Genomic DNA, 14336 nt, shown 5'->3' with positions numbered 1-14336 from the left:
ATATACATGCTAAAAACCAGGCAAGATATTTTACATCATATATTCTAATGACTATGTAAAAAAGTGGATCAACATGATTAAAAAACAACTTACAACATAAGGTTCTTTAAAATATTGCAAAGTCCTAAGTAAGATACAATTAAATACTGCTTTAATATACTCCCCCTTCTATTTCTAAAAATTATTGCCTAGAAAACAAACCTCTCCATGGTTGAAAAAGTAGCATATGACTGTAATTATACCTCCAAGTTGAGTCCCACTGTAAAAAAAAAAAAATATATATATATATACAATCAAAATTTATGTAAAATATAGTGACTTTTTCACAAAATTATTTTAGATTTTAAAATGCCACAATACTAAACCATATAAAATAACAATAAAAATTGCAAAAGTACTCATGTAGTTGATGTTTTACTCTTGAATGTATAAGGATCCAAAGTATAAATATAAAGTAGTCTGAATCTTACAATTTATTGTATTTAAAATATTTTCTAAGTATGTTAGATGTGAACATAAAATATTTTTTAACACAGGCCAGCATTTTAGAGTATATATACTCCATTCTTTGAATATTCTGAGTGGAGGAAAATTTTTGTCATCAAATTGGATATCAGTGACTGAAAGATGAAGAGTCTAACAGTTTCATTTAGCAGTAACTGAACCATCTAAACCACTACAAATATTCTCTTGCTGAGTCCCAACGAACAACATTGTAGAATATAAAACTCAGATCAAGGACGCCTGATACTTATCAAAGATTAAGAACCATTTCTTAAGGTTGCCTTTCTTTAAAGTATTGTTCATCATTATACACACATTTTCACACTCAGAAGACAAATACTGGTTTAATGACTGAAAAAAGGGAAGAATGAGTTCAACAAAACAAGCAGAGGAAAGCCAGTTGGAAGTAATTTACCTTGAAGATATTTTCACTAAGGGGAATTCAAAGGGCACACTTTGGAGAAGGAATTGAGAGGAAGAAGGTATGAGAAGCAAGAATAAACGCTGCATATAGTAACTAGGAACAAGTAGATAAATCTAAAGAAGACTTGGCAACATAGAAGAAACAGTGGTGACTACTGTGGAGGGGTACTAGAAGTACTAAACTACTAATTATTATAGTTAGAATAATTATAAGATGCTAGGAACTGTTTTCAAGTACACTGTTCTAAACTCCTTGTATTGATCAAAAAGAAGAGGAAAGATATCAATCAATTTTAGACTTGGTCAAGTTAAATATGCATGTTAAAGTTTTATCTTTAGCCACCAAAAGAACAGAAACAGAATACCTGTGTCCCAAGTTAGTGCCCAGAGGGGAGAGTAGACATGGTTAAGAAATAGGAAACTTCTCCCCAAGCCCCTGTTTCTTTTGTTCCTCATATGCCATAGTTTCTAGTCTCCTCACAATTTTGGTGACACTTTTATAGTCAGCATATGTTATATCTTCATATTCTTCTTAAAGACTGGAGCTTAATAAAGTATTGATATCCTGGAACTGTGTAACTAATTTAAAGAAGACTGTAGCTTTCCTCATGGGTAGCTTTCCTAATGAAAAATACTAATTTTTAAAATGTCTTGGTCTAGTGTAAAATTTTCCATATTTGAAAAAAGCATAATAAATACAAACTATTGTTTAAAATAGAACATCTTAAAGCCTGTTAGCACAATCTAAAAGCAATTCTTTTCCCTCAAAATACTGATGAGTTTATATATTTTTTCTATATAGCATACATATGGAAAAGTGCATTAAGATTTTCCGATAGTTTACAGAACACTTATAAAGTGAATATTCTTTTAACCACCATATGTCACTGAAATAGAAAACAGATCACATCCTGACACCTCACATGTCATCCCTTGAGACAGGAACTATCCTGAGTTTTGTAATTATCAACATAACTGCTTTTATATACAACATACTATCATTTACTTTCACCTGTATTCGAACTTTATACAAATATAATTTTGCAGTATTTTCAGATTTTGTGCCTGCTTTGATTCACTCAACATTATATTTGTAAGATTTTTTCCACATTGATGCTGGTACCTATAGTTCATTTATTCTCACTGTTTATAATATTTCCCTATACTAATAAACTTAAAAGGGTACATTTCTCTGTGGAGGGATGTTTAAGTTGTTTCTAGTTTGGAGTTACTACAATGATGTTATGTTATTGTACATACTTTCTGGTGTACATGTAGAAGAGTTTCTTAGGCATATTCACTTCAAACTGGAATTGCTGAATTATAAGGTATATACATCTTCAAGTTACTAGATAATGCACAATGTTTTTCCAAAATAGTTGTACTAATTTATATGTCCACCAGCCATGGATAAAAGTTCCTGTTGTCAATTTTCCCAACCCAGGGATCGAACCCAGGTCTCCTGCTTTGCAGGCAGATTCTTTACCATCTGAGCCAGCAGGGAAGCCCTTTGTCAACCTAGTAGATGTGAGACAGTATCTCACTGTGGTTAAAATGAGTATTTTCCTGATAATTAATATGGTGATCAATTTTATATACATTTGTTGGCAATCTGGAACTCTTCTGGAAGATGTCTTTTCATATTTTTTCCAATTTTCAATTGGGTGGTCTTATTTTGTCTACCTCCTAGACTATAAATTCCATAAGGACAGGGATTATTTGTTTTTGTATTCCTAGCTCCTATAGAATAGTGCTCTCAGTCACAGTAGGCGTCTAATAATAATTGTCAAATTAATGAGCATAAGTTTGGATACCACATCCATAAGTCTGGATTACCCTACAAGGATAAAAAGGAGGCCTTTTAATATTTTAAAGATTTTATTTTAGTGACTAGCTCTAGTTTGAGGCTGCATATTTGGCTAAGCTTTTGAAAAAAATAAAATCTAAATGTTTCCATCTGTTAGTCAATTAATCTTGTTAATTATCCTTTTAATTTAATCAACAAATGTCAGAAAGTCCACCGAAATGTCTTTTAATACAGTAATCTTACCTCAGGTAAGCACCATACATGAAGAACAATCCCATCATTATTCCATTTAAAATAAAAATCACACCAACATAAAAGCAAGCAGGGTCTCCCAATCCTTTAAAAAGACACAGATTATTAAGTATTTAATGAGTAAATGACTATACAGCAATTGAGCATAATTATCTCAGTGGTTTGTAATCAAGAGCTCATGAATTAGCTAAAAGCTTTGTGGCTCAGACTGCTGCTATGTTTAATAGTTACATTAGTACTTTCCCCATACATGAGGTATTATTGGTTATATTTGCATTTTTCTCCACTGAAGTATTATCATACTGTAATGATTAGTTGGTGCTTCATTTTATTTAGGTGATGCTCCTATGAACTTTTTGTAGAGTTACTTGATAAATCACAAGACAAAATCCACTACATTAATTTTATCCTGGATGACTCAGATATGGCCCCTGACCTTAAGGCACAGCTTTAGTCTATAGAAGATAAACTGGTCCATTACTATGTATAGCCAGGATCATAATATTTAATACATTCCATGTATAAATACCATGTACATGTGATATATTGACACAGACATAATCTACTAGGTGCTTTTTCACTATTATCTCTCACATAATACTCAGAACAAATCTTTGAAATTACCTGGTGTGAAAATAAGCTTTTCAATGGTTGAGAAAACAACACAGAAAACTTAACCTGCCAGAAGTTATTTAGGTGTAACTGGTGGAGGCAGGATTTGAGGGCTAGCCTTTCTGATTTCTTCTACTTCTCTGATCATTCCTTTTCAGTCTGTCCTAATAATTCCTCTTCCTGTACACACCCTCCTTCAACGTTGGCCTACTTTAGGATCTGTCATATGCCCTCTTCTTTTCTAAGTCTGCATGTTCTCCTTAAGGAAATTCTTTGACTTCCGTGGTTCCAATTACCATCTACATACAGATGATGCCAAGTCTACATTCAAATGAGAACTTTCTTATTCCTATATGTAGGTACATAGGTAGCCACTTGACATCTCTACTTTGGAATCTCTCAGATACTTCAAATTAATGAACCAATTCAAACCTGCTACTTTTATAATGTTTCTTACCATTTTGAATGGAGGGATTCAATTACTTAAGCCAGAAACCCAACAATATTATATAAACCCAGCCTCTTTCCTCTTTCCCATCAATCATCAAATCCTTTCATTTCTGCTTTATACTCTCTCTCAAATCCATTCATTTTCCAGTTATCTTTCCTTTAATCACTTGCTGAGAGCAAAACAGTTTCCTACCTGGACTCACTGAATTCACTTTTGTCCTTTACTAATTATCTTTTCCATGTAATTGCCAAAATCATGTTTTAAAAATAAAAATATGTCAAAAATCTTCAATGAATACATATAATATCCTTAGCCAGTAAATGCTTCTTCGTTATCTGACCCTTGTTTACATTCCAAACATCATTTCACACCATGTTTTCTTCTCTAACTGCTCAAGGAAGTCTAGCTTTCTTTCAATTCTCTCTTGCTTCAGAACTTTGGAATATGCTGGTCCCTGTTCTGAAAACACTTCTCTTATCCTCAGCAATTTTATTTTCTTGTTTGTAATATCCACCACAGTTGTTCCTGCTAACATCCCTCTTATGCTGTAAAATCTATGCTGGTAAGGCCCCATGTTTACCAGGTTTATCTTAGGATCCCAAGTGCCAATACTAACCTATCACTTGAAAGTGAAAGTTAAGTTGCTCAGTCGTGTCTGACTCTTTGCGACCCAGTGGACTGTAGCCCACCAGGCTCCTCCGTCCATGGGATTCTCCAGGTAAGAATACTGGAATGGGTTGCCATTTCCTTCTCCAGGGGATCTTCCCGACCCAGGGATCGAACCCAGGTCTCCCACATTAGAGGCAGACGCTTTAACCTCTGAGCCACCAGGGAAGCCCCTTAGTGGCAACTTAATAAATACCATATACACATATATAAGGTGATTTTTTCCCATCCCTCAGAAAAGGTTCTACCTTTCATGCTAGCCAAATCTCTCATTTTATGAGGCATTCTCTCAATTCCTTTGAACAAAAAAGTTTAACTGTCCTCAAATATCCTCTACCACCACTGTTTTAGATATTATAAAAAGCATCTGAGGGAATCAGTAAAAATGTAAGGGAAACATGAAAATACAGATTTAGGATATATTCTGAGAACAGAATGTTATTGCACACAAGTTAACAGAAAAAAATATATATATAAAACAAAGTTGTAGAGAATATGAAAAAGAAAAAAAACAACTATGTAAGTGTTATGCAAGTAGATACATGTGATTGCAAATAAAAGTTTCAAGGTATAGCATCATACTTCGATTGTAATAGTGCTAAATTCCAAATATCTTAAATAGCAATGACAATTACAGATTCTGTAAAACTGTTAAATGATTCTAAAAGTGGTTCTCTGACAGATACTAATGTGGAAGATGTATATGAAGAACTACTCATGGACTGTGAGAGCACAAGAAAGTAGAACTTCTAAAGTAATCTATTATTATATATGTCTGATTTTTAAATATTTATGCATGACTAAATGTTTACATTAACTTTCTCAACGATTACAGATAGAACTGTGGCTATTTGATCTACATCCCCCACATTTACATATTCAAGCCACCTCAGAACCATTTCTGTGCCTTCTGAAATGAAGGAATGTCTTATAATCAGTATGACCTTACACAGATATATATTAATATTCAAATTAAATTCCAAAATAATACTTATGTTAGTAAGTACATTGCCTTCTCAAAAATTTATTTTAAAGGGTAAAGGTAAATATTTAGGTGAATCAGTTCTATAATGTTTTTAAAGAAAAAAATCAATCATAGTAATTTATAATAATTCTTAGAGAGTCATAATATTGTAAAATGTTTATGTAAATATTAATGACAATATACAGCAGCATTTTAGGAAGAAACATGCCTTCACAGCTTTGAACTTCATTTAGAGGTTCTATTCTGGTCACGTTCCAGCAGGTCTTAGTTTCTAACCCAAATAAATTCATTATTCCCACAAATGTGCGATAGCAGAAGGCTATAATCACCTAAAAGAGATAAAATTAAAAAGATGATAGATATACATTATCTTTATACTTTTTCCAAAATATCATTTTATGATGGCTGTGATGAATTTATAACATTATAAACTTTGATGAATTTATTTAAATCATTTCATGTGGGAAACAGTCATTTAAATAATTTTATGTACACATACACTATAAAGTTGTGTATTACTGAGTAACACACAGCTATACAACTTATGTTGTGATTGACATCTCTATGATATACTCTTTTAAACAACTGAAACAGAACAGTAGCTGTAAAATCAAGCATTAAGTATATAATTAAAATATGAAGAAAATTAATAGCAAACATACAAAGCTTTACAGGAGTATTTTATAACATTTCTCTTAGGCCCTTGAACTTATTATCTTCATACTCTAAAAACCAACTCATAGTCTATAAAACAACTGCACGTGGAATAATAGCTCCTATGCCCATTAAGCATTAACATTTGATTAAGCAGATTTAATTAACCAATCCTTCCCAATCTGAAATCTACCTTAAAAATTTTAAAGACAAAGGAAATTAGCAACAAAAAAATTACAAAAAAGTGCTGATTCCTGGGAGATTGCTTTAAAAAAATAATTTTATAGATTTGAGAAAAATAATGCAGATCACTGTGCGGGGGGGTGGGGGCGAGTTAAAAAATAAAGATTTCAAAGGGAAAGTAAACTATTTTGGTGACCATCCTTCCCGTTTCTCCCTAGGCACAAAAGACAGGTAGCTAGTGTCACTGGGGCTTCCCTTGTGGCACTAGTGACCAAGAACCTGCTTGCCAATGGAGGTTAGACGTAAGAGATGTAGGTTCCATCCCCAGGTCGGGAAGATCCCCAGATAAGGCACAGCAACCCACTCCAATATTCTTGCCTGGAGAATCCCATGGACAGAGAAGCCTGACAGGCTGCAGTCCATAGGGTCACACAAGGTCGGACATGACTGAAGCGACTTAGCATGCACACATGCAGAGTTATTCATTGCACAATATTATACAAGTAGTTAATGTAATACACATCAGTAAACACCATAAACAACTTTTCACGTATAATACAGATTTACTATATCACTTAATTTTGTAAAACTGACATTCTGCTCAAATTTATAACTTGTGTATTTTTCACAAATGTACAAAAATTTGTCACATTAAATGTGCAAAATCTACAATTATACTCCTTTATGAGATGTCATTCAATATAGGAAGGGGCATGACTTTGAAGTCAAAATAAACAAAATATTCTGACTCTGCAAGTTATAGTTTCTATGGTGTGAAATAATCCTTCAGCCTCTGAACCTCAGCTACCTCATCACTAAAATAACATTAATGACCATCTTACAAGAGTGATGGGAGATTAGAGCTCACATATATATATAAGTGCTGGTATAGAGTAAGCATTAAATGCCTTTACCCTTTTAAAACACATTGTTTCACACTCATATTTTAAGATGAGAAATTAAGCTCCTTGTGAACACAAAGTATGGTCATTTACTTCAACACTGAAGTACCACATAAGGCTGCAAGCAAATTTAAATGTTCTCCATATTATATCTATGCAATATGAAAATAAGACTGGACAAGTCCTTGTTGGCTGTCATTTACATGCTTTCAAGTTTTAAAAATGAATGAACTAATTATCATGATTATTTTTTCATAACATCAAAGAAACTGAAAATTGTGCAAATTCAATAAATTTTTTGGTAAGTAAAATGAAAAAACTAGTTAATGTTTTAGAGACCATACTGATGGAAATTAATGGAACAAAAAACAGAGATTTAATGATATAAAATTATAAAAATAACTCAAAACTAAAAATAATAATTATCAAACACTGGAAGAACTTGGCCTAGTCCGATAAGCTAAATCCTTATCTTATTTACATAGAGTAAGTCAACATTAACTAAAGTTGAAGATTCAACAAATAGTTTTTTTTTCTCTTTGATTTTTCTATTTTCACTAGAATTATCCAGATAATCATTAGAGGAAATAAGGTCAAAGTGCCTCTGAAAAGTAAGATGGGATATGGAGAAAGCTGCTGCAGAAAACCACTTCTTTCATCTTAAATCTTATGTAGGTCTATACAATTGATACTACCACAAATTACATTGAAAAGCACTTATAGAAATCAAATAAAGAAATAAATCTGAGAAACCCCTAAATTCTTTGAAATTCAATAACACAATATTTAAATATCCAATGCATCAAAGAAGAAACCACATGGAATATTAGAAAATCACTTAAACTAACTGAAGTTGAAAAAAAATGGCAATATTTAAATAAGGTAAATGTCCACTTTGGGGAAATGGAGTAGATGTACTTTTGTCTATTCCTGCAAGAACAACTATAACTTCTGCGAATCATATAAATCCTAAGAAGAAAGGTAGAAAAAAGGCAGCACACTAGCTAGGAATCTTAGGACCCAAGGAATGACATGGTTGTAAGTTCCCTGGACTTTCCTTTTGCGTTACTTTCTCAGATTTGGAGTCAGAGTCTGGCAACCAGAAACACCACTGGGGGCTTACACGGCATTCAGAAAAGGCCTACTCTTTCTAGCCAAAGGACTAGGACAGTGGCAGCCTAGAAATAGACAACTTTTAGACAACAAAAACAACCAAACACTCAAAAAACAACACATATATATATGCACACATACACATATATATAGTACCATTTTTTTAGTAGAGATCAAATGGAGTATGTAAATAAAAACTTAATCTAGGTTTTTAAATTCTCTAAACACAATGAATTTAAGCTACAAATTAATAACAAAGATAAATCTTCAAACACTTGAAAAATAAAAGAAACCCACTAAAAAAAAGTCCATGGACCAAGTAAGCAACCTCAAGGGAAATAAAATATATTGAATCAAATTTTTTAAAAAGTATAAGGTTTCCAAGTCCAGCATGTAAGAAGCTTATAATTTGCCACTCCAGTCTAATAAGAAAAAAATTAAACAAGCTGAAAAGTCAACTCTTCTTAGATCCAAAAGAGAAGTGAGGTCACTAGGCAAACTGCTTCTCCCAGACTGTATAGGTTGACAGGCAAATACAGAGAATCACAACTTATTGGAGCAAAAACCCAGGGGTAGAAACCTCCATGGGAACCAGATGGAGAGACAGAAAACCTAAATTATAATTGATGAATTGCTAGAGGCACAGTGTAGACAATTCTGAGAATCAAAAACTCCAGGGAGACCCAGTAATAGGGATAATGCATACATATTTATGAATTTTATCTCTAGGAGATCACTAGTTTCTTACAGTGATATCAGAAAAAAATCTGTTTCTGAGGGAGAAGTGGAAAGGGGAACATTTTGAAATACACCAGAGCACTCTGTTCTTAACAAGGCCTGCCCTTGAAAGAGACTACTCTACAAGTAGGCCTAACCAGCTAGGGTTTTCAGTTCAGTTCAATTCAGTTCAGTCATGTCCAACTTTTTGCGACCCCATGAATCGCAGCATGCCAGGCCTCCCTGTCGATCACCAACTCCCAGAGTTCACTCAGACTCATGTCCATCGAGTTGGTGATGCCATCCAGCCATCTCATCCTCTGTCATCCCCATTTCCTCCTGCCACCAAGCCCTCCCCGCATCAGAGTCTTTTCCAGTGAGTCAACTCTTCGCATGAGGTGGCCAAAATACTGGAGTTTCAGCTTTAGTATCATTCCTTCCAAAGAAATCCCAGGGCTGATCTCCTTTAGAATGGACTAGTTGGATGTCCTTGCAGTCCAAGGGACTCTCAAGAGTCTTCTCCAACATGACAGTTCAAAAGCATTAATTCTTCGGCTAGGGTTTTATCAGAGCCTAAACTACAGGGTCGGAGAAGGCAAAGGCACCCCACTCCAGCACTCTTGCCTGGAAAATCCCATGGACGGAGGAGCCTGGTGGGCTGCCATCTATGGGGTCGCAGAGAGTCAGACATGACTGATGCGACTTAGCAGCAGCAGCAAACTATAGGGTGGCAGAGTAATACCCAACTCCACCCCTCTATGTGAGAGAAGGGAAATACCCAATTCCAGCCCACTCTAGTCATCCTGCTGTACCTAAATGGGAAAGAAAAAACCAAGAAGCACTTGCAAAGTTCACAGTCCAGAGGTACAGGTTCACAAAAGATTGAGACCTAATTACAGAATGCTTCCCTTACACTACTAAAGGCCTATTTATGGCAGCTCTTTGTACCCAGTACCTCAAGCTAGCTATTAAGAAAGGCATCATAAGGCATACTAAAAGTCAAAACATAGTTTGAAGAAACAGAGTAAGCATCAGAACTAGACTTAGATATGGCAGGCATGTTGAAATTGTAAGACTGGGAATTCAGAACAGCAATAATTAATGTGCTAAAGGCTCTAACAGATAAAGAAAGGAGCATGCAAGAACCGATTGGCAATGTTAGCAGAGAAGTTCTCTATACACTATAACAGAATACACTACAAGAAAAATCAAGAATGCCTTCGATGTGCTTATTGGTAGGCTGGACCTGGCTTGAGGAAAGAATCTCTGAGCTTCAGTATATTTCAATAAGAAACCTCCAAAACTGAAAATCAAAAATATAAAAGACAAATATAAGAGAACAGAAGCACTGTCCCACCCAAGCACTGTGGGACAACCACAGAAGGTACACCATACGTGTAATAGGAATGCCATAGGAGAAAAGATAAAGAAACAGAAGAAATATTATGAATAGAAACAATGGCTGGGAATTTCCTCACATCAAACTACAGGTACAGAAAGCTTAGAGAACACCGAAAAACTATACCTATTCATAAATCATACATACTGAATATGCATATAACATTCAAACTATAAAAAAATTAAAGATAAAAAAATCCTTACAGAAGTCAGAAGAAAAACATGCCTTACTTAAGAAGGAACAAAGGTTAAGAAGTACCTCTGACTTCTCAGAAACTATTCAATTTAAGAAGAAAATGAAATATTTAAAGAGTTGAGAAGATAAAAAACCAACTTAAAATTCTGTATCATGTGAAATTATCCTTTAAAAGTGAAGGAGAAATACTTTCTCAAACAAACAAAAATTGAAAGACTTTGTATGTTTTTTAGAGAGATAAGACAGACATGGATTAGAAAACTTGGATCCACAGAAAGAGCATCAAAGAAAGAATAAGTGAAGACAAAAAAACTTTTCTTTTTCTTACTCTTAATTGATCTAAAGTATAATAGCTTTGTTCAAAATTGGCTGTGTGGATCACAATAAACTGTGGAAAATTCTGAAAGAGATGGGAATACCAGACCACCTGACCTGCCCCAAACCTATATGCAGGTCAGGAAGCAACAGTTAGAACTGGACATGGAACAACAGACTGGTTCCAAATAGGAAAAGGAGTACGTCAAGGCTGGATATTGTCACCCTGCTTCTTTAACTTCTATGCAGAGTACATCATGAGAAATGCTGGACTGGAAAAAACACAAGCTGGAATCAAGATTGCCTGGAGAAATATCAATCACCTCAGATATGCAGATGACACATCCTTATGGCAGAAAGTGAAGAGGAACTAAAAAGCCTCTTGAGGAAAGTGAAAGAGGAGAGTGAAAAAGTTGGCTTAAAGCTCAACATTCAGAAAACGAAGATCATGGCATCCAGTCCCATCACTTCATGGGAAATAGATGGGGAAACAGTGGAAACAGTGTCAGACTTTATTTTTGGGGGCTCCAAAATCACTGCAGATGGTGATTGCAGCCAGGAAATTAAAAGACGCTTGCTCCTTGGAAGAAAGGTTATGACCAACCTAGATAGCATATTCAAAAGCAGAGACATTACTTTGACGACTAAGGCCCATCTAGTCAAGGCTATGGTTTTTCCAGTGGTCATGTGTGGACTGAGAGTTGGACTGTGAAGAAGGCTGAGCGCCAAAGAATTGATGGTTTTGAACTGTGGTGTTGGAGAAGACTCTTGAGAGTCCCTGGACTGCAAGGAGATCCAAGCAGTCCATTCATTCTGAAGGAGATCAACCCTGGGATTTCTTTGGAAGGAATGATGCGAAAGCTGAAACTCCAGTACTATGGCCACCTCACGCGAAGAGTTGACTAATTGGAAAAGACTGATGCTGGGAGGGATTGGGGGCAGAAGGAGAAGGGGACAACAGAGGATGAGATGGCTGGATGGCATCATGGACTCGATGGACCTGAGTCTGAGTGAACTCCGGGAGTTGGTGATGGACAGGGAGGCCTGGCGTGCTGTGATTCACGGGGTCGCAAAGAGTCGGACACGACTGAGCCACTGAACTGAACTGAAATGATGCATGTACTTAAACTTATGTGTAATAAACATAAATGACAGCAATGATTCAGGGTTGGAAGGGAGGAATTAGAATTATTTTGTTATTAGAAGGTCCTCACACACACACACACACTGCCCTGAAAGTGGTTTAGTGTTATCTGAAAGTGATCTTAGATTCATTTTAAATGTATACTGCAATCTCTAGGTCAACCACCAAAAAAAGTTAAAAAAAAAAAAAAGAATTATAACTAATACGGTAAGAAAGAGAAAATGAAATAATATAAAATGCTCAGTTAGAACCACAAAAGGCATGAGAAGAGTGGAGTCAAAATAGGAACAAAAAACAAGGGCAACAAATATAAAATATTGTAGCAACCAATATAGTTGATATCAATCTATGTCAATAATTACTTAGGACATCAATGATCTAAATGCACCAATCAAAAGACAGAGATTATCAGAGTAAATCAGAAAATCAAGACTCAAACATACTTTGTCTAAACTAACTTTAAATATAAAGACACATATAGATTAAGAGTAAATGAAGAGGACTTCCCTGGTGGTCCAATAGTTAAGAATCCACCTGCCAATGCAGGGAACATGGGTTCGATCCCTGGTTGGGGAAGATTCCGTGTGCCATGGAGCAACCAGGCCTGTGAGCCATAACTACCAAAGCCCATGTACCCTAGAGCCCATCCTCTGCAACAAGAGAAGCCACCGCAAGGAGAAGTCTATGTACCACAAACAAGAGCAGCCCCACTTGCCCCAGCTGGAGAAAGCCCTTGCACAGCAACGAAGATCCAGTGCAGCCAAAAATAAAATGTGTTTTAAAAAGAGCGAATGAATGAAGTAAGATATACTATGCAAAAACTAATTAAAAGAAAAATCAGAGTAGCTGTACTAATTTCAGACAGAGCAAAACTTCACGAACAGTTATCAGGGATAAAAAGTGGTATCACATAATGATAGAGGGGTCAGTTCTAAAAGGAGACATGCCAATCCTCAATGTGCCTGCATCTAACAACAGGGCATAAATAAAATCAGTAAGCCTCCAGCCAGGCTAAGAAAAAAAGAGAAAGAACACAAATTGCTAATATCAGAAATGGAAGAGAGGTCATCCTTATAGATCTCATAGACATTAAAAGGACAGTAAAGGATTGATGGGGCTTCCCTGGTGGCTCAGTGGTAAAGAATCCACCTGCCAATGCAGGAAACATGGGTTTGATCCCTGGGTCAGGAAGATCCCCTGGAGAAAGAAATGCCAATCCATTTAGGTATTCTGGCCTGGAAAATCTCATGGACAGAGGACCCTGGCAGGCTATAGTCCATGGGGTTTCAAGAGTTGGACCTGACTGAGCAACTAAACCACCACAACAAAAGGAATAATGAACAACCCTATGCCCATGAATGTGATAACCTATGAACCATCTCCATCTGTGAATCCGTGGCTCCTTCCCATCTGGCTTGTCTATTACACTGGCCATTACTGCCCTAAGGTTCTATTCTTTAAGTTCATGTGAGAATAATTTCTGGGATTTTTTGATTTAGGAAAGGAACTTTTGATGCGGTGCTCAACTATAATCAATAAACTTTATAGATCCCTTCCTTCCTATAACATCCTCATTTTGCTTATAACTTTCATTTGATAAAAGAAACCCCTCTACAAACATTTTCCCCAAAACATTGCTTACCTCTGGATAAAGATGGAAGCGTTTCACTGTATTAATTACAAGGGGATATTCAGTGAGCCTGTCATTCATAATCATCCATAGTCCTTGCAAAAATGAAGGTGCTTCAATAATGGTCTTGAAGTAGGAATAATAAAGCCCCTTTTAAAAAGTATAAATTGTTAATGTAAGTAAAATTTTAAAATACTTATTTTTCTAACTCTTTTTAGACAATTTATTCTGAAAAGGAAAAAAAAAGATCAATAATAAGACTTCCTAATTTCTACTTATTACTGCACTCTTGAATGCAAACAAAAGCATACCTTTTCAGGTCATCACTATACTATTCTTTCATATTTTCCATAGGTTTGAAAGAGTTAAAGGGATGTATTCAAC

General features: G+C 35.3%; 1 protein-coding gene across 1 annotated transcript in view; it reads right to left on the bottom strand.

Moving 5' to 3' along the window:
• DPY19L2 (dpy-19 like 2) overlaps nucleotides 1-14336 on the bottom strand; it is a 93440-nt gene that overhangs the window by 66497 nt on the left and 12607 nt on the right. The window contains exons 4-7 of the mRNA XM_068972835.1: nucleotides 13965-14102; nucleotides 5909-6029; nucleotides 2978-3071; nucleotides 202-259 (exon numbers count right to left, since the gene is read on the bottom strand). Coding sequence (XP_068828936.1) covers nucleotides 202-259; nucleotides 2978-3071; nucleotides 5909-6029; nucleotides 13965-14102 — 411 coding nt within the window. The remainder of the gene's footprint in view (nucleotides 1-201; nucleotides 260-2977; nucleotides 3072-5908; nucleotides 6030-13964; nucleotides 14103-14336) is intronic.

Source organism: Capricornis sumatraensis, chromosome 5 (assembly GCF_032405125.1).
Source record: "Capricornis sumatraensis isolate serow.1 chromosome 5, serow.2, whole genome shotgun sequence".
In the NCBI taxonomy this organism is placed as follows: domain Eukaryota; kingdom Metazoa; phylum Chordata; class Mammalia; order Artiodactyla; family Bovidae; genus Capricornis; species Capricornis sumatraensis.
The sequence above is the reverse complement of the archived record's forward strand: the minus strand, read 5'-3'. Positions and strand labels throughout refer to the sequence as shown.